The sequence below is a fragment of the Macrotis lagotis genome, chromosome 3 (genome assembly GCF_037893015.1).
Source record: "Macrotis lagotis isolate mMagLag1 chromosome 3, bilby.v1.9.chrom.fasta, whole genome shotgun sequence".
NCBI classification, from domain to species: domain Eukaryota; kingdom Metazoa; phylum Chordata; class Mammalia; order Peramelemorphia; family Peramelidae; genus Macrotis; species Macrotis lagotis.
Genome location: NC_133660.1, coordinates 106,523,330 through 106,543,259, shown reverse-complemented (window position 1 = coordinate 106,543,259; position 19,930 = coordinate 106,523,330). Strand labels below are relative to the sequence as shown.

The following is a 19,930-nucleotide window of genomic DNA, read 5'->3' as shown; positions in this document are numbered from 1 at the left end:
TTGCTTATAGTATTGTTTTTTTATGTCTTAAGTCCTGTAACCATTTGGATCTTATCTTGGTAAAGGGTTTTAGGTGTTAGTCTAATCTAAGTTTTTTCCCTACTAACTTCCAATTATCCCAGTTTTTATCAAAGAGGGAGTTTTTATCCCAATAGCTGGACTCTTTGGGTTTATCAAACAGTAGATTACTATGTCTCCTGCTTTTGCACCTAGTCTATTCCACTGGTCCACCACTCTGTTTCTTAGCCAATACCAAACAGTTTTGATGACTGATGCTTTATAATATAATTTTAGAAAAGGTAGGGCTAAGCCCCTTCTTTTGCAATTTTTTTTCATTAAGCTCCTGGAAATTCTTGACTTTTTATTTCTCCATATAAATTTACTTACAATTTTTTCTAACTCATTAAAGTAATTTTTTTTGGAATTTTGATTGGTAGGGCACTAAACAGGTAGTGTAGTTTTGATAGAATTGTCATTTTATTTTATTAGCTCTACCTATCCATGATCAGTTGATATTTGCCCAGTTATTTAAATCTGATTTAATTTGTGTGAGAAGTATTTTATAATTGTTTTCAAAAAAGTTTGAGTCTGTCTTAGCAAATAGACTCCCAAGTATTTTATATTATCTGAGGTTCCTTTGAATGGGATTTCTCTTTCTATCTCTTCTTGCTGTATCTTGTTAGACATATTATAGAAAAGATAAGGATTTATGAGGGTTTATTTTATATCCTGCAACTTTGCTAAAATTGCTAATTGTTTCCAGTAGTTTTTTGGATGATTTCTTGGGATTCTCTAGGTAGACCATGATGTCATCTGCAAAGAGTGAGAGTTTTGTCTCTTTCTTCCCAATTCTAATTCCTTCAATTTCTTTTTCTTCTCTAATTGCTGATACTAACATTTCTAATACAGTATTGAATAGTAGTGGTGATAATGGGCACCCTTGTTTCACCCCTGATCTTATTGGGAATGCCTCTAGCCTCTCCCCACTGAATATAATGCTTGTTGTTGGTTTCAGATAGATACTGCCAATTATTGTAAGGAGCAGTCCATTTATTCCTACACTCTCTAGTGTTTTTAGTAGGAATGGATGCTGTATTTTGTCAAAAGCTTTTTCAGCATCTATTGATACGATCATATAATTTCTGATAGGTTTGTTGTTGATATAATTGAGTTATACTAACAGTTTTCCTAATAGTGAACCAACCCTGCATCCCTGGGATAAATCCTACTTGATCATAATGTATTATCCTAGTGATAAAGACTGTCTTTCAATCAACTTGATTTGAACTTCTAACAAGTAGTAAGCATCTAATAAGCATTTATTCATTTGAATAAAGAACACACAATTTGTGTTTTAGCAAATTGAGCTGGAAAGTTTTGCTATAGGATATACATTCAAAATTCAAATTGAATGTTGGTGAATGATATTTTTCCTTGTTAGTTTTATACATTCTTTTTGAAAATAGCAGAGAATGCTTATATTTGTTATGTAATATATAAAGAACAACTAGAGCAGAACAGAAAGTCCCAATACTAGCTCCTGGTACATACAGAATGAGGGTGGGAAAAATCATGAAACTTCAGTTTATTGACATTAGATATTGTTGTTGAGGTTCAGGTTTTTTGAATGAGTCCAACAAATGAAACTTCAAAAGTTTTTAAAAATGGTAACATTTCCTCTCTCCCCACCCAGCTTCTTAAAAGAGACTATTGTTTTGAAAAACCTGTGATAAGGTTCTTATTGTATTATAAATACTAGGTAAATTTTATTTGCCATTGATTATATTGTTTTCTGATTTTGATGTGTCCCACCAGCATTTCGGAAAATCTAGAATCTATTTTTTTGGGGGGGGGGGGGATAATTCTCTGAATTCCAAGATATTTTTAATCAATTATTAATGCTCCAAGAGAGATTCTATACTCTGTAACTTTAAAAGTGAAAGTGAGATAATTCTTGAAGGAGCTTTTACATTCAAAGGGTGGAGGAGTTTTGGAAAGAGACTATGTTATTATTCTATGTTTTCCTTCACACACCCTCATCTCCCTAGCTCCTTGAAGGCAGTCACTATTTCACCTTTGCCTTTTCATTCTTTGTTGCCTGGTACCTCCTGCGCTACATAGTTAATTCTTAAAAATTGCTTATTTAAGCCGATGCATAGACACACACACACACACATACATATATATGTATGTATGTGTATATATATGTATAGTAACTTGAAATACAAAAGCATAAGCTACTGTGTGGTTATCTTGGAAAGGCTTCAAGGTGTGATCTGGAATTCAGGAATTTCAAGGGTATGAATGGGAAGAGAAGTGACTTTAGGTTTAGAGAACTAGCATTGCTAGGCACAGAGTTAAAGATAGAAGATGAGGAATAGTATGGCCATGGATTACTTTGATCTCCTCATCTGTAAATTGCCTTTGCATATCCTTTGACCATTTGTCAATTGGGGAATGGCTTTTTGTTTTAAAAATATGACTCAGTTCTCTGTATATTTTAGAAATGAGTCCTTTGTCAGAATCATTAGTTGTAAAGATTATTTCCCAATTTACTACATTTCTTTTGATCTTGGTTACATTGATTTTATCTGTGCAAAAGCTTTTTAATTTAATGTAATCGAAATCATCTAATTGGTTTTTGGTAATGTTCTCCAACTCTTCCTTAAGTGAAGATGAGGAATAGTTAAGTCCGTAAAGATTACTAGCACAGTAGGAACCATTGGAGTGATTGGGTAGGAGAGTGACCTGTCCTTTTTTTTGCTGGCTATGTGAAGGATGGATTGGAGGTAGGGGAGACTTGAGGCAGGGAAACCAAATTGATTGTTGTAGTAGTCTCAGCAAGCAATGTTGAGAGTCTGAATTGGGGTGGTATTTATCATTGAAGAGATTGAAATAACAAATTTTGGCAGTTGATTGTGTGTGGTGAGAGTGAGGGAATCAAAGAATGCACTGAGGGTAGGAACCTGGGTTACTGGAAGGATAAAGAGTGGTGCCCTTGATAGAAATAGAGAAGTTGAAAATAATGATGGTTTGGAGAGTGAGGAATATTGTCACTTCTTCTGAATATTATAAATTTGAGAACTTATGAGACATCGAGTTCAAAATGTTCAAAAGGCAGTTGTTGGTAATGAGAAATTCAAACTCAAGAGAGAGACTGGCTGCATATATAGCTCTGGGAAACATCTGTATTGAAATAATTGAAACCACCATGGAAAATGATGAAATAACCAACAGATTAAAGAACTTTGAGCATACCTGCAGTGAGTGATACTGGTGCGCAGAATGATCTAGTCAAGGCAACAGAAGATCAGTTATAGTGATAGGAGGAGAGTCAGTATAAAAGGATATGTTAAATGTTACAAAATGGTGAAGAATGCAAATAGAGAAGGGGCCATGCAAAACATTATGAGATCTATGTAATTTTGAGATTGGGAGTTTGTCTGTAAAAAGGTTAAGGATATATGTGGGACTCTTAACTATTGGGGATATAAAGACCTTTTTATAGGTACTTTGGTGTAGACATCAGGAAAGAATCCAGTAGAGAGGAAAAGCTTAGAATCTGATAAGGACAGCGGAATGGTAGGGGGAGCAATATATCAGATAAGATGAAAGGAGATAGAATCAAATGTGTGGCTTTGTTTAGGAAAGAGATACTGCTGCTGTATCAGAGATTAGAATAAAGGAGGAGGAAGTGGGATATTATATAAGGAGACCATGAGATGAGAAGGTGATAGAAAATAAGATTAGAATGAGATGAGCTCTTCTGTTGAGAAGGTTGGAGTACCACAGGAGTCCCAAAGAAACAAGAGAGTTTTTCCTAGTTGTGATAGAGATAATTGGATAGAGAATCACTTATGGAGGTGTAAAAGGATTGTCTAGTTTTGATGGCTCCATTGAGATGAGAGCCAGCAAATCAGGCTTTGGTTCAATAGTACAATTAACCTGTACCTCATTTGCCCAATTTTATAACCATTTAGCCTGCTTTCATATGACTTCTATTTAAAGAAAATGAAAATGGAGTTGAGGGGAGAAGCTTCCTTTTTCCCAGGTGGGGGAGAGAAAAGTTCATTGTGCCAAAATGTTGTTTCCTGGTTAGAGTAGTGTGTTCCTGTTTGCATTAAATAAATAGGAAACATTAAGAAAAGCAGCCCACATTTTTAGTAGGGACAATAAATAGCAACAGAGATGCCGAAGAGAACCATTTATCTTTTTTTGTTGTTGTTTTTTGAGATTACTTGTCAGTGTGTTCTCACATAAAGATTGGGGGCAAAAATGAAAAATGGAGCCAGATTCAGTATTTAAGAAGTAATTATTTTTAATAAATAATATCCACTTGCTCTGTATTGTTAAGTTGCAGATTTAGGCTTTAAGATCATTGCTCAATGAAGGTCAAAAATTCCTTTCATTGGAACAGAAAACACTAGTGCAGATTATGATTTCTGGTTGCTGCTGATTATTACATTTTTCTAGCTGGCTTTGATGAATAAGCCAGGCTGCCGTGCCTGGTTAGCACCTGATCCTGAATGATTGGAGTAGTTGTCTTGATGTCAGACTTTTCCAAGAGTACATTACAAATTAAATTCAGCAAAAATGAAGAACCTGTTTTTCTATAGAGAGCACTCAGAAAGCTAACCTCAGAATCTGGAAGACCTGGATTCAAATTCTACCTGCCAACACCTTCTCTGAGATTATTTTCACTTATTCCTGTCTGAGTCTAGTTGTTTGCATGCTGATTCTTCCATTCATTTAGGAGCTTGAGAACTGGGGATTTGAGGGTGGGGTTGGTTTCTTTGTATTTACCTGCAGACCTTGCAAGTCTGCTTGATAAATGTTTGCTGACTTGATCAGGTTTTATTGTTGTATTTTCATCTCTTCATTACCCTATTTAGGGTTTTCTTGGCAAAGATAATGAAATGGTTTGCCATATTCTTCTCTAGTTCATTTTACAAATGAAGAAGCTGAGGCAGACAGGACTAAGTGACTTGCCCAGGGGCACAAAACTGCTAAGTGTCTGAGACCAGCTTTAAGTCAAGAAGATGAGGCTTCCTGACTCCAGACCTGGTGGTCTATTTATTGTGCTGTTTAGTTGCTCAGACTTGACCAGGAACTAGCCACTTAGCCTAACAGTGTCTGTGATATGTTGCAAAGAAAGGTCTGTAGTGGTAGAGACCAGGGAGAGCCTTCCTTTTTGTGAACTTCCTTTTTCATTTGTAGACCTATTTCTTATATGAACTTTGTGATATTACATGCTTGGTCCCTCTCTCCCTTCTCTCCTCTTCTCCCCATCAAAAAAATTAGGGCCTGAGAAATGGGTAAAGATCAAGTGCAGAGGTCAAGTCTCCTTGGTATTGTTAGATCCTGTGGTCTTTGTGTTGACATTTTGAGCAGGGTGAGTTTGAAACATCTAGATACAAATAACACACAGGTAGATACAAAAAAGGAAAGTATAAATAAATGGACAGAAAATAAGAGGGCATCAAGGAGAAGAGAAGAAGAAAACAGGGAACTAAGTTCTTCCCTAAGTTCCTTACTTCATTCTTTGTGGTGTGGTATAGTAGAAAGAGCCCTGGGAAGGAGCAGAGACTGAACATGGAGCTTCCTCCTCTGCTTCCCTCCATACCTCCACGTCTCCTCCTAACACACACACACACACACACACACACACACACACACACACACACACACACCCACCATTATGGATAACTGTGAGAATTAAAGGCGTTAGTCTTCTAGAACCACTATAGAAATACTGTGTACTTATTTTAGAGAAAAGAAGGAAGCTAAGGACTAGGTATAACCTAGGTGAAAATTCTCAGTCTAGGTTTTTTCACAGCATCTATGGAGGTAAGTAGTCGTGAGGAAATAAATCTATTATATTGCCTGATTCTGTGCAAAGCACTTTTTTTTACAAATGTTATCTTATTTTAATCCTCACAGCAATCCTGAGAGGTAGTTGCTATTGCTATCCCCATTTTACAGTTGAGGAAGCTGAAGCAGGTAGAGGTTAAGTGTCTTTGCTTAGAATTACATAGCTAGGAAATATCTGAGATTAGATTTGAGCTTGGATCTTCCTGACTCCAGGTGCACATCTTGATCTACTGTGCCACCTACCTACCCCTGAAATAGGTCTACTTGGATTGAAAGGAAGTAGAAAGAGGTTGAAAAATATGAACAAGAACCATAGGATGAAAAGTTATTTTTGATAGGTTACTACCAGTACAGCACCATAGGATGAAAAGGTGTTATTGATAGGTTACTCCACCAATACTACCAGTGGTTCTTTGTTCTTGAAGAACAGGGAGGTTATGCCCATGATATGCATGTGAATTGGATTTGAGTGAGGGAGTTCTGTGCTGTCATCAGTCTTGCTGTCTCCTTTGGAGCCATCTGGTTCCAGTGACCAGTTAGGAATCAGAATGACTAGTGATGGGTGTGGACGTGAGGCCATCAGGGTTAAGTGACTTGTCCAAGGTCATACAGCTAGTCAGTGTCCTGTGTCTGAAACTGGATTTGAATCCAGATCCTCTTGACTTCAAGGCTGGTGCTCTACAGTACAGAAAAATCAAAGGGTCATAGTTTTATAATTAGAAAAGTCCATATAGTCTTTCATTTTACAGTTGAGGAAACAGGTCCTGGGCATTTAAATTGACTTACCCAAGGTCACACAAGCAGAAAGGGAGCAGAGTATGAATGCCAATCCAAGTTCTTTGACTCCAAATGACTCCTTTACATTGAACCACAAGGTTATTCAGATTGGTCAGTTAATATTCATTCATGAAGATCTGCTTATACATTAGACACTTTTATGCTAGGGATGCAAAGAAAGGCAAAAACAGTTCCTTTGAGCAAATTATTAATGGGCGAGACTACATGAAAATAACCAGGTACATATAAGATATGAGGAGGTGCGGGAGTAGAATAAGCATTTATATAATGCTTTTATTAGTTTTTAAAATGCTTTTATTAGTTTTAAAAATATCATTTCATTTGATCCTCACAGCAACCCTCAGGCAGATGCTGTTTCATTTTGTAGTTGAGGAAACTCAGGCAAATAGGTCAAGTGACTCTAGAATTAGTGCTCTATTGCTAATATATAGACTGTATAGAAGGTAATTTCAGATGGAAGGTACTAGTAAGTGTGGTTGGAGTAGAGAAAGGAATAAGATCAGAAAAGGCTTATTATAGCTGATCACTTTGAGTTGATGTTTGAAGAAGGTCAGAGAAACTAGGAGGTAGGAATGAGTTAGTAGAACATTTTAGAGATAGAGAGGGCCAATTGCAGATTCATGGAGTTGAGATATAGGATCTCATTTGTGCTGGATAACAAGTAAGCCAGTAGCTGGTTAGGAGTAAAAGTTTGAGAAGTCTAGAAAGGTAGGAAGAAGGGGTCAGGCTTCACATGAATTTGAATGCCAGGGGCCTTTGTATATAATCCCAATCCCAGAAGTAGGAAACTTGTTGCTTTGGCAAATTGAGAGGAGAAAAATTGTAATGGGGGAGAGGTTTGAGGCAAGGAGACCAATTAGAAAACTCTTGCAATAGTCTACATGTGTAAGAATGTTAGGATAGTAGTTGTATAAGTGAAGAAAAGAAAGGGATGAGTACAGGAGATGTTCTAAAAATAGTAACATGACTTGATAACAGATTGTTGTATATGAGGAGTGAGTGAGAGTATTTGAATATGTTAGTCAAGTTGTGAGTTTGACTGCTGAGATGATGGTGCCCTATTAGATGAGAAGGGGAGAGGAGAGGATTTTGTGAAAAGATCATGAGCTCTCTTTTGGAGGAGTTGAATTGATGTCCAATTCAAGGTATAAATATTTGTGACATAGAGCAAACTGTAGTGGGGAATGAGAATGAGGCTTCCTCAAGTAAATTCCTGACTAGAACAAAAGACACAAGAAGGATAGAGAAAGGATAGAGAAAGAGGGAGGACAGAGGTCCCTAAAATAAACATTGTCAGCTCTCCACCCCTTCACCACTATATTGTAAGTATCTTATACAGGTTAGTTTGATGACTACTATAATTTGGCTATCTCATGAATGCAGGGGACTTTATAGGGATAGGGAGCCTATTTTTTTTTTTTTTTGGTAGGGCAATGGGGTTAAGTGTCTTGCCCAAGGCCACACAGCTAGGTAATTATTAAGTGTCTGAGACTGAATTTGAACTCAGGTACTCCTGACTCCGAGCCTGGTGCTCTATCCACTGAGCCACCTAGCGCCCCAAGCCTATGAATTTTTAATTGATCTTTATCCTTGTTTGAGATTATTGAATATTTCACTACATACTTTCATTTGGATTTTTTTTTTTTTAGTTTTTTCAAGGCAATGGGGTTAAGTGGCTTGCCAAGGCCACACAGCTAGGTAATTATTAAGTGTTCGGATTTGAACCCAGGTACTCCTGACTCCAGGGCCGGTGCTCTATCCACTGTGCCACCTAGCTGTCCCTCACTATATACTTTCTCTATGAATTTTTAAAAGGGTGTGTGTGTGTGTGTGTAGCTGTCATTTCTCATGGACCCATCATTATCTAATACTAAGCCTAAATCAGGTTTTTAACATTTTTTTTGGAGGCGGGGAATGTGCTATGTTCTGTTTGATGTGATGGAACATTTTTTCATGCTGTTGAAGTGCTTATATCATTCCTTGCAGTTTCTGCCTCTCTAAATCTTATTTATCCTTTCAACTAAATTGGGCAAGATATCAAGTTTAGATAAAAATACATACCCTGCCTATAGCCTAATAGCAGGATATATCACTACAGATAAAAATGCCACAGACTGAATAATGGGCTGAGGTATAAGAATGTTGGTGAGGCATAAAGACTTGGTGAGGTGAGGGTGGAAGGTTACAGAAGATTTTGCAAAAGGGGACATTTGAATTGGGTTTTAAAAGACAGGTGTAATTTGAAAAGGTGGCACAATGGATGGATGGCCAGACTTGGAGTCAAGTGCCTGTTGCATAGTAGCTGCTTAATAAATGTTGCTATTAAAAGCATTTATTATGTCTGATGGTAGGGCTAGATTCTGAGGATTCTGAGGATAATGAGCATATTACAAACAAAGAGTTCTTTACTTTATTGGAATTGGAAGGACAATACAGCTCAAACATGCAGATTTTATGTCTTTGAAAACATTTCCCTGTTTACCTTTGTTAAGATTCTCTACTTTATATCTTCTCCTCCTCCAAAATGCTTTTTGTTCTATATAAATTTATATACAAAAGAAGTCACTAAAAGAATGGATAAACTTAGAGATCATCTAGTCAGTTCACTTTATATATTATAGGTGAGAACATTGAGAACCAGAGAAAGAGATTAATTGAGTTATCTTATATTTTGCAATTCTGGACTAATGGAGACCATAGAAATCTAGGCCAATTTTTTCAGTTCATAGATGAAGCATTTGTAGTCTAAGGGCATTAATGATCTGTCCAATATCAGCCTATCCAGGGCTAGAATTCAGTGCTTCTAGTTATCAGCACCATATTATAGATGCTATAGTTAAAATGGAAATCTTACTTAAAAGCTCCTGAAGACTGGCTAAAATGTCAGTTCTACAAAGAGCAGTTTTTTTAAAAGTTTTTGCAAGGCAGTGGGGTTAAGTGACTTGGAAGGCCACACAGCTAAGGTAATTATTAAGTGTTCGAGGCCGTATTTGAACTCAGGTACACTCCTGACTCCAGGATGGGTGCTCTATTCACTGCGCCACCTAGCTGCCCCAAAGAGCAGTTTTAAAAAAGAAAGATTATTCTCCTTTTTTCCTAAATGTAATGGATCTATGTCAGTGAGCTTTTTGTATTTTGTTTAAAAAAAAAAAACCATACACACAAACATGATTTATTAGTTCGTATTAAACATACATTTTTTTTGTTTTGTTTTTGCATTACCTGATTTCCTACTTTCTCATTCTCCTTTGCCCTCTCAGGGATCCATCTCTCAAAACTTTGACAATAAGATTGTGTCCAGTTTAAAATAGATTTGACCCATTGGTCAATTTGGACACACTGAAAGTATAAGAAAATAAAAATAACTCTTTGTTACTTGTTTTTTAATGACAAAGAGTGAGAAAAAGGAATAAAGTTCAGCAAAATAACATCAGTCAAGGGTACTATAATTAATGTAGTGTTCCACAACCATAGTCCCCTCACTCTGCAAAGGAAGGACAGTTCAATTTTTTATCTGTTGTTTGGGGACAGAAACTTTATATGGTTTCTGAGCATTCTGTTTTGTTTCTTTTGATGTTGTACTTTCTGCTTTCATTAGTGTAGTTCATTTCCTTTGTAGTTCAGTGTCTGCCCTATAGTAAGGACTTAATACTTATATTGTTAGTCATTGTGCATTGTCTGGCTTTTTGCTTTGTATTTGTCAGTTTGTTTTTTTTCTAACATTGCAATGATAATTTTTTTTAATTAAAAAGTTATTAAGCCTAGGCAGGAATATGTGAATGGACTGGTCACAAAGCCATCACCAATTGTTTTTAAAGACAACTTTCCTAATAAGAGCAAAGCCAATCTGATGGATATTTTTCTCCAAAAGGGGATGGATCATTTTGCTTATCTTCTCCCTATGTAAAATTGTGATTGACTCACCCTTCAAATAAAGAGATAGATTAGTGAGCATGGTGGCAGTTGCTGTCTCTTTATAAGGAGATGGGATTAGCTCTAAGGAGCTAGGATTAGAGCATCTGTACTGACCCTCTTCCTCAGGACTGCCCTCCCCTGGATCCTTTCTTGCTAGTTGGCTGCACATAGACAAAGTCAAGCAAGGTTAAAACATGAGGTCACTTCAGAATGATTCTGCATTGGTGACTGATTGTACACAATACTCACCTCTTTTGCTGCTAACCATATTCATGGTGCCAATACTATAATCTATGTGCAATGATAACCTTTTATTTTCACTAACCATCATTTGTCTTACCATCCCTTAATCAATGTTTATCATATGTTTTAACAAGTGGAAATCAAGGAAGCAAAAAATGAGTTTGCTTGATGTTTTCTTCTGAGTCTGTGTGACTAATGATGGTTTAATATATTTGACTGGTGTGTGTATGTATGCATAATATGTATAATCTGGGTATTTGTTGCTTTTTCATCATTTCCAATTTTTCATTGACTCCATTTATGATTTTCTTGGAAAAGATACCTGAATGATTTGTCAGTTCCTTCTTTAGCTCATTTTATAGAAGAGGAAACATAGGCAAACAGGGTTAAGTGATTTGCCCAGGGTCACATACTAGTAAATGTTTGAGGCCAGATTTGAACTGAGAAAGATGAGTCTTCCTGATTCCAGGTCTGGTTTTTTTATCCACAGTGCCAAACTAACTGTCCTTCTACATGCATATAATTCATGCACAATAAATGTACACAGATGTACATTTCATATACAGGTGTGTATATGTATGCATAACACATATTTTAGGTACATGGTAATATGGGGAAAGATGCCAAGTGATTCAAAGCAAGTTCAGCTTTGAGTCAGGAAGATCTGAGTTCAAATGCTGCTCAGAATAAAAACATTAGCGCTCTCTCTCTCTCTCTCTCTCTCTCTCTATATATATATATATATATATATATGTATGTATGACTTTTACTCTTAAGCAGTTTAAAGTCTGTGTGCCATTGGGCAACATTTCAGGACTATAAATTGTAGGGAAAATGTTCCATGTGATAGAGTAAATTCTATATCAGGAGCTCCCTATGCTGATGAAATCAAGTTGAGGCAAAAAAAAAATGTATTTTTGGGGTAATGTAATAGCAGCTATTCCTTTGGCTTTTTTATGCCTTTATATCCAATGAGATTCATATCTATATCCTTTCATAAATCCTCTGAAGCAACTTTATCCCAAACCTAGGAACATTTCCCAAAGGACCTTTGAGGTTTTATGGATGTAAGCCTAATTCTTGAGCTGTTCATCTGTTAGCCTGCCCTTTCACTAGATGACAATCCCTATTTCCTTTTTCCAGTTACACTTGTCATGGATGAAGTCTTTTATGACCTTCCTTGTGTGCAAATTGAAATTTGTGATTTTTTAATAGCCTATTTATATCTGCCATCCCTATTCTTTCAGTCAATTGCCTACAATTATGATTTTTTAGAAATCATGGTGTTTCTATGATCTTCAGTCATGAAGTTTTTTTATGAGGCTATAATTGTCCATTATAAAAATAAACATAAGTTTTATTTAGCCAATCTCCAGTTGCTTAGGTTTTCTCTAATATAAGTAGAAGTTAGTTGTTTTTATGCAGATAATCCTTTTCCTTTTTAGTGATTTCTCTAGGATATGGTACTATTATTTTTAGTCAATATAGTTTCTGTTTTAAAACCCAATTTTTTTTTAAACAAGTCTGATGATTTTTATTTCTCTTTTAAAACAGGATCTGGAAATAGTATATTCCTATTTACATGGAATGGAAGCATTATCCAACTTGAGGGAACATCAACTGAGGTATGTCATTTTAAGATTAACCTATTATCATGTTTCCTGGCAGTATGTGTGATCTCTCATTACTGGGATTTTGTAAAACAAGGAGATTAAACTGGTCTGCTTTTCAATCAATCTGTCAATATACTTTTATTAAGCCAAGTACCATGCTGTTTTTGGAATATTTGCTATTTTGGTATTGAAATGATGATAATTGAAAATAAAATTAATAATTTAGATTTAGTTTGTGCTATAACATTTTCATAGTGTTCTTCCCACATCTGTTATACCTGTGGCTGATTTCCATAGGTCTCTTTTTGATTCAGCTAGTATCTTCCCTAAAAATGCTTTTCTCCTTTGCATTGTTCATAATTTAGCTATAAAGTTAATTTCAGAGACTATCTGTGGGGTTATCTTTTTCTTTAATTGTTTACTAAGTATTTGGAATACAAAGAAAGACAAAAACCTCATCTCTATCCTCAAGGTATTCACATTCTAATAGGGGAGAGAGACGGCATAAAAAGAACCATGTCCATACAAGAAATTTATGGGAAAACTATACTTGATCTTAGAGGGAAGTTTGATTTTGTTAGGTCAAATCTGCAGAATGAGGAGATTGGACTAGAAGATTTCTCACGGTTCTTTCCTATCCAAAATCCTACAATAAAAAAGTAAAAAATTGTGACTATGTTGATACCTTGTGGTTTAACTTCACTGAATTTCACCTCATTGAGAGATGTTTGAGTTGCCTCTGGAAACCCCTTCAATTTCTTACATTTTTATATATCCCTTAATTACTTTTGGAGTTACATGGAGTGAAAGCATATAATCCCCATGGTACAGTTAAAACTTAATTTATTTGTCATTTTATCAACTGAAATAATTTATTTATTGGTACTTATGGACATCTAAAATACAACATTTGATCATGAGGTTGCATGAATGGCTATAGAATCCTGAAGTGTCTTATGAAACAATTTTTTTACTGAACTTTTAATTTGATTGGTGTTGGGGAACACTCAGTGAGAAAATGCCTAAAACAGATCTCTGTCTGCCTTTCTAATTTTAATTTGCCTTGGAAGAATAGTCTGGGTCATTTAATGCATATATCCAATGCATATATACAAAGTAATACCAATATCTATCAGGAATAACTTGAACCCAGGTCTTTTTGACTTGGGAAGCCAGCTCCATTCCATGTCATGATGTTCTCATCTTTAGAATTTTTAAAGTAAAAAATAAAGAAGTCCAATATAGTTTTTCTTTTTTTTCTTTTAACAAGGCAAGTGACTTGCCAAAGGTCACACAGCTAGTAGTGAATATAGTTTTAGTTAGGCAGCATGATGCAGTGTGTAGACTTAATTGACTGGCAGGAAAAGGATTTCAAATATTGTTGTTAAGTGTTTTTTAGCTATTAGAGCTTGTTCCTTAAGCCTCAAGAAGTACTCTAATTAGTTTAAAAAATTAATTGTAACAATTTTATTTTATTCTGAACTTAGAATTAAATAATTAATAAAGTACTAATAAGTATTTACAGTATTCCTGGAGACAGTTCCCACATGAGCAAAGAAACAAATCATTTAAGTATAGTTTTAAATTCAAAATGTATTTTAATGTATTCTAATTCTTGGGAAAATGCTATGCATGAATTTAGAGCTACAAGTACCTTAGGACTCATTTTGTCTGATGTTTTTCAAATCTCTGTATCTGAATGTATGATAACTTGATTAGCCAGAACATCCCAATCCTTAACATATTTTTACTCTACCAGACATTTAAGTGAGGTGATTTAAATTTATCTTTTATCAGGGATTTGGACACTGATATCAAGAAAACTCTAATTCTCTAAGTATCACATGATACCCAAATACTAGACAGATAAACTGGATAGTTATGTTCTAATGACTTTATTTTTTTAACAGCATTAGAAGATCACTAGTTTATTGGTAGACTTCATTTCCTCATGTATGAAGGAGTGTTATTTTTGTATTGTCTCCCACATTTGTTTCTTAGAGATGCCACTTGACTGATTGAGGGGATGTATACCTGTTCCCCCCCCCCCCCCCCCCCAGGGAAGCTGATGCTAGTGGCCTTTTGAGTTGCTGTAGGGCCAAAGGTATTTGAGTATTTGCACTTAGCCTGGCACCATTATGGTGAGACCCTAAGAGTGGACAGTCACTACATTGCCTACTGCAGAGTGAATTGTCCCCAGAGTTTTTGTGCTGATCAGCAGTAGAATTGGGCCAAAAGTTGCTGCTGTATTTTCAGCCTGGGCAAGATAGTCCTCCCCACTCTTTCTACCCCCTCTCCCAAATCAACGAAATATGCCAGCCATAAAACTAATTGTTACTTGTTAAAAATTTGTTTTTCTGTATATTTTCACCGTACACTTCAAAGACCAATTAACTTATGAACATAATTCCTATTTAGTTCTTAATTGAAAAAGTATCAAGAGAATTGTCTTTCTGAAATGAAATTTTTAATAAAATAATTTAAATTAATGTAACTTGTAGATGAAGTATTTAAAGATGCAATAAAGTTTAACTGGTGAAAATAAAACTATTGGGAATTAGCACCAAGTTAAAAAAATTTTTTTAGAGAGTATATTATCTCCAAAGTATAAGTAAAGAAAAAAAATAGAGTAGTACTTGTGATGATTCCTTATCTAAGGGAATACTTCTATTTACATCCCTATTTAATCTTTGGTTTCTTTTGGACACTTCATTGCAGACCATATAATTAGCTTACTTTGCATATTTACTCAGTATTTAGGTGCTATCTAAGTTGATGCTATAGTATACTTGATTAAAAAAACCCTATTGTTACTATTGATTAATATTTATTGATTAGTATTACCTAAGCCTATATTTCCTATTTCTGTATCTGTATTTTCTCTTTTTTGTGGCCCTGGGACAAGTCACCTAACCTCTGTTTGCCTTAATCCACTGGAGAGGAAAATGGCAAACCAGTCCACTCTCTGTACCACAAGAACCCCATAGATAGTATTAATATACTATGGTCCCTGGGTTCATAAAGAATTGGACACAACTGAACAACAGCAGTCCTATGTTTATGTGTATATACATATACACTTGCACACGTGCATATTTATATGTATTGAAAATAGAAATTTTATACAGTCTTAAAAGACACTTTAATGAGAAATAGAAAGCTAATGTTACTGAAAATAATTTTTTTAAAATGTTATAATGCCTCTCTCTCAAGGACTTTCTTTTAATGCTTGTCAAACAATGACAAGTTTTTATGGTTTAGTTTGCATAACCTTAAAGTTAATCATCAATATAATTTTTGTTGTATTGTCTGTACTTATTAATGATTTGATGCTCACAGATGGAAAATGAAAAACTTAAGAGTTGTAAATAAACTTGATATATTTGGGGGAACTATTTTCCAATATTATTGTTTTTAAATAATTAAAAATTAGTTATAGGCAGAAAATTTCATTTTAGCTTCTTTTGATAAACAGATTAGAAGTAGAAAAGTTTTAATAGTATTTAAGATCTCTCTGTTCTATATGACTGTTATGATTTCTGATTCCTCCTTTCTTCCTCCCCCAATCCCCATTCCTTAGATAAATAAAAACTATAGTACAATTTATAATTCATTTATCTAGGAGTTACTTATTGGAAAATCTTAGCTGTCTGTAACCCAGCTTAAAAAAAAGAAAAAGAAAAATGGCCCAAAACATTGTGCCTCTGTGTAGCACACATGTAATAAAATCCAAATCCAAAGGAATCATGCACAAGAGATTATTATTACAGTGCATATTTGATGATGTTGAAAAATGTTTTTCAGATGATCTTTGTTTCTATATAATAGTCATTTCCAGATTTTCTTTTTAGGGATATAATTTGAAGAATGAATTGATCTGCTAGAGAAAAGGTGTCAAGAAGGTATTGAGGACAACATGATAGCCTAGGAGTCTGAAAAACTGTAAAAGGCTCACTTGCATGTAGCATGGCAATCTGGGGTCATTTAGTGGAGGCAGACTGTTTATCCTTTCTTCCTAGATGGGTACAATAATTTATTAATTATCTGCTGTGTTCCAGTTACTGTGATAAATTCTTGACAAATATTATCTCTTCTAATGTATAGTTGTGAAGGAAAGTACTCTTCACAATCTCTGACCTTTGAAACCCTACATACACTTCAAGGCCTACATTGAATTCTTTACTTTTTTTGTTGATACCCTTTCCTACGCTCTCCCGAACCTGAGGTGATCTCTTACTCATCTTTCAACTCAGTGTATTTTATTCAAACTTTGCTTTCATTCTTTATTTTCTGCTTTACGTTGTAGTTATTGTTTACATATCTTCCTTTGATATTAAATTCCTGGAAGATAGAAAGGATGTTATTGTCCTATTTTAATATTGACAAATTTGAATTGAACTTAATTTTTTTTTTAAATGTTAAGAATGAACATTGTTGTCATTCGATTGTTTCAGTCATGTTTGACTCTTTGTGACCCTGTTTGGGTTTTCTTGGCAAAGATACTGGAAGTGGTTTACAATTTCCTTCTCCAACTCGTTTTACAAATATGAAACTTAGGCAATTAGGGTTAGGTAACTTGCCCTGGGTCACATAGCTATTCAGTGTCTGAGTCTGCATTTGAACTCGTGAAGATAAGTCTTCCATATTACAAGTCTAGAGTTCTATCCACTGTAACATTTAGCTGCCCCAATAAAGACCATTATTGACTTTATTTATGTACTTGTTTGTTTGTTTGTTTGTTTATTCATTCATTCATTCATTTATTGATTTATTAGCTTTTGAAGATTCTGTACATTTTTCCCCTTTTCCTTATAAATTTGGATTATGGAAGCATTGCTTAGTGTGTTTTAGGACTAATGGGCATTAATTAAGAGCTTTTCACATTTAAAAGAAAGGTTGAAAGTTAATCTTCCAATGCCAATAGGCATCATTCATTTTCAGTTCTATTATTAAATTTTTTTTAAAAAATTTATTTATTTTTATTTTTTTCAAGGCAGTGGGGTTAAGTGATTTGCCTAAGATCAGACAGCTAGGCAATTATTATATGTCTGAGACCAGATTTTAACTCCTGATTCCAGGGCCAGTACTCTATCCCTGTGCCACCTAGCTGCCCCATATTATTAAATTTTAAACTACCAGTGCCTAATTATGAGCTTAAGTCTTTCATTTAGGTTTTTAGAATCTTCTCTAGAATTTTCATAAAATAGTTTTTCTTGTTATTTAAGTAGCTTATCTCTTCACCTCTTCCTTCCCTTCTCCCATCTCCCAAAGGGAAAAAGTTTTTTACTTCTTTGTTTCTTTTAGTCTCTGTTAGTCAGTTAATTAATATACACTAAGTATTGTAGCATTGTGACACTATAATAATGGACTCTGGGATGAAGAATTTAAATTTCTGCACCCCAGAAGTTTGTGGTTCCCTTCAGTCCCTAAGGCCAAGTTTAAACTATATAATGACATTCTATAGAAGTACAATAAAAGATTTGGTTTGATCAGTAAAAAAAAATGGGATGATGTGTTATACTAATTATGTGTTATTGACTTAAAATTACTAAAGGAGTTAGATGAAATTAATGTGCACTGCTATAGTCAGGAGAGGACTTCATGAAAGTGATTACATTTTGAATTCGATTTGAAGGACATAGAGGATTTAAAAGGTGAGAATATGAGGTAAAGGTATTTGTTCTAGGTGAGAGGAACAGCTTGTATAATGATTAAGATCATGTAGGACAGTGATAATTAAGAATCTAGTCAGTAACAGAACCATTTTATGTTCTTGAATAAGGTAAGTAATATTTTTATTGAGGTATTTTAGATTAGGAAAATAGTGAAAACTTCATATTTTCATAATTGAGCATATATATATATTATAATGCTATTTTTTAAAGGAATGTTATTATGGCAGACAGATTGAGAGAATGTAGGCAGAAAGATCATTTAGGGAGCAATTGAAGCAACCCAGTTATAATTTGATGGGATCCAGATTTAGTGTCCTGGCAGTACAAAAGAAGAATAAAGGATTAATATGAAAAAAATTCAAAGCTATAATGTATTATATTTGGTGAGCATTTGAATATAGGAGGTACAGGAAAGAGGTGTATCTCAAAATGCTTTTAGGGTTTTGAGACTGAAAGAACTGAGTGTTGGATTAATAGAAATAGGGAAGTTGGGAAGAGAAGTTGGTTTGGATGACATCATGAATTCGATTTGACCTTTTTATCTGTCTTTGTCTCCTTTTTTTCCTTTCTCCCTCCCCTCCCCCATATTCCTTCTTCTCTTCCCCCACTCTCCATTCTCAGGCTCTCTTTCTCTGTCTCCCCATCCCTATTTAATTCTCAATATACATTCCAGATGCAGTCTGGATTGTACTAAGGCTAGAGTGAGAGTCTTGATGTAGGCTTGAAGATAAAAGAATAGATAGTTGGAGCCCTATCCTAAGTATTTCTTTCATTTTAATTCTGATCTTCAGTATACACCATCATGCCTTATGCTCCTTTGCACATGATTGCTGTTTCTTGACATCTGGAATTTTTATATCTCCTTGTGACAAAAATAGCAGTTTGAACCACAGTCAGAAGTGAAGTTTTGACTCAATGAAAATAATCAACTAAAATATTAGTGATTTGTGAAATGCTAAATATAATTGCATTGTTACATGTTTGGGAGAGGATTGATGTGGCATTGTAAGAGCTGCTCTTGGAATTTTCAAGTCTCTGACCTATATTTAAATATTTACTTTGGTGGGAAAAGTAAAGTTTAATTAATGGGCATCAATATTTGATTCATTTTGCAGTTATGTTGGTTTGCATATTATGGCAATCCATCATTTTTCCCATTTATTTATTAGTAATTTAATTGGATGTATATATAGTGTTTTATTTGCTCTTGGCGTATCTTTTGTTAGCATGCTGGGTTACCTCTTTTGTTTTTATTTCAACTACACCTTGGTGCAGTAACTTTTCCAAGTCACTTAATAAATATTTGTTGAACATTTATTTTATTGTTAACATTCAGTGTGTTATTAACTTCGTTGTTGAATTGACTTAAGCTCATTTGACCTATTCTCAGCTATTTTCTAGGAGGAAAAATGTCATCTCTTTTTCCAATAGAATAGTAATATGTAAGAGAGCATGCTTTCTCTTTTACATTTGAATATGTATAGGGAAACTTTAGTTATATTCCTAATAATTATGATGGTGAGTAATGCCAAAAAACATTGAATGCCTTGTATGTCTTCAATTGTGTAACACTTTTCTAACTTTCCTTTTGCTATATTTTTTTTAAGCAAAGTAGAAAAGTTCACCCAATTTTTATTCTGAAAAGCAAGAAGATAAAGTTGACATTTAATGGTTATATTTCTTTTGCTGGAGGATATTATATATGCCGAGTTTGTTTTTGTTTCAGAATTTATCTTAACAAGTATTGATAATATTTTCTTAGTCTTGGAAGGATTGATAAAATGCTTTATTAACCTGGGATACTAATTTATTTAA

General features: G+C 34.6%; 1 protein-coding gene across 10 annotated transcripts in view; it reads left to right on the top strand.

Moving 5' to 3' along the window:
- The window catches only part of RAPGEF2 (Rap guanine nucleotide exchange factor 2), a 313,685-nt gene that overhangs the window by 100,137 nt on the left and 193,618 nt on the right, over window positions 1–19,930 (top strand). For all 10 annotated transcript variants that reach the window (XM_074229032.1, XM_074229033.1, XM_074229038.1 and 7 more), the window contains exon 2: window positions 12,382–12,452. In XM_074229032.1, coding sequence (XP_074085133.1) covers window positions 12,382–12,452 — 71 coding nt within the window. The remainder of the gene's footprint in view (window positions 1–12,381; window positions 12,453–19,930) is intronic.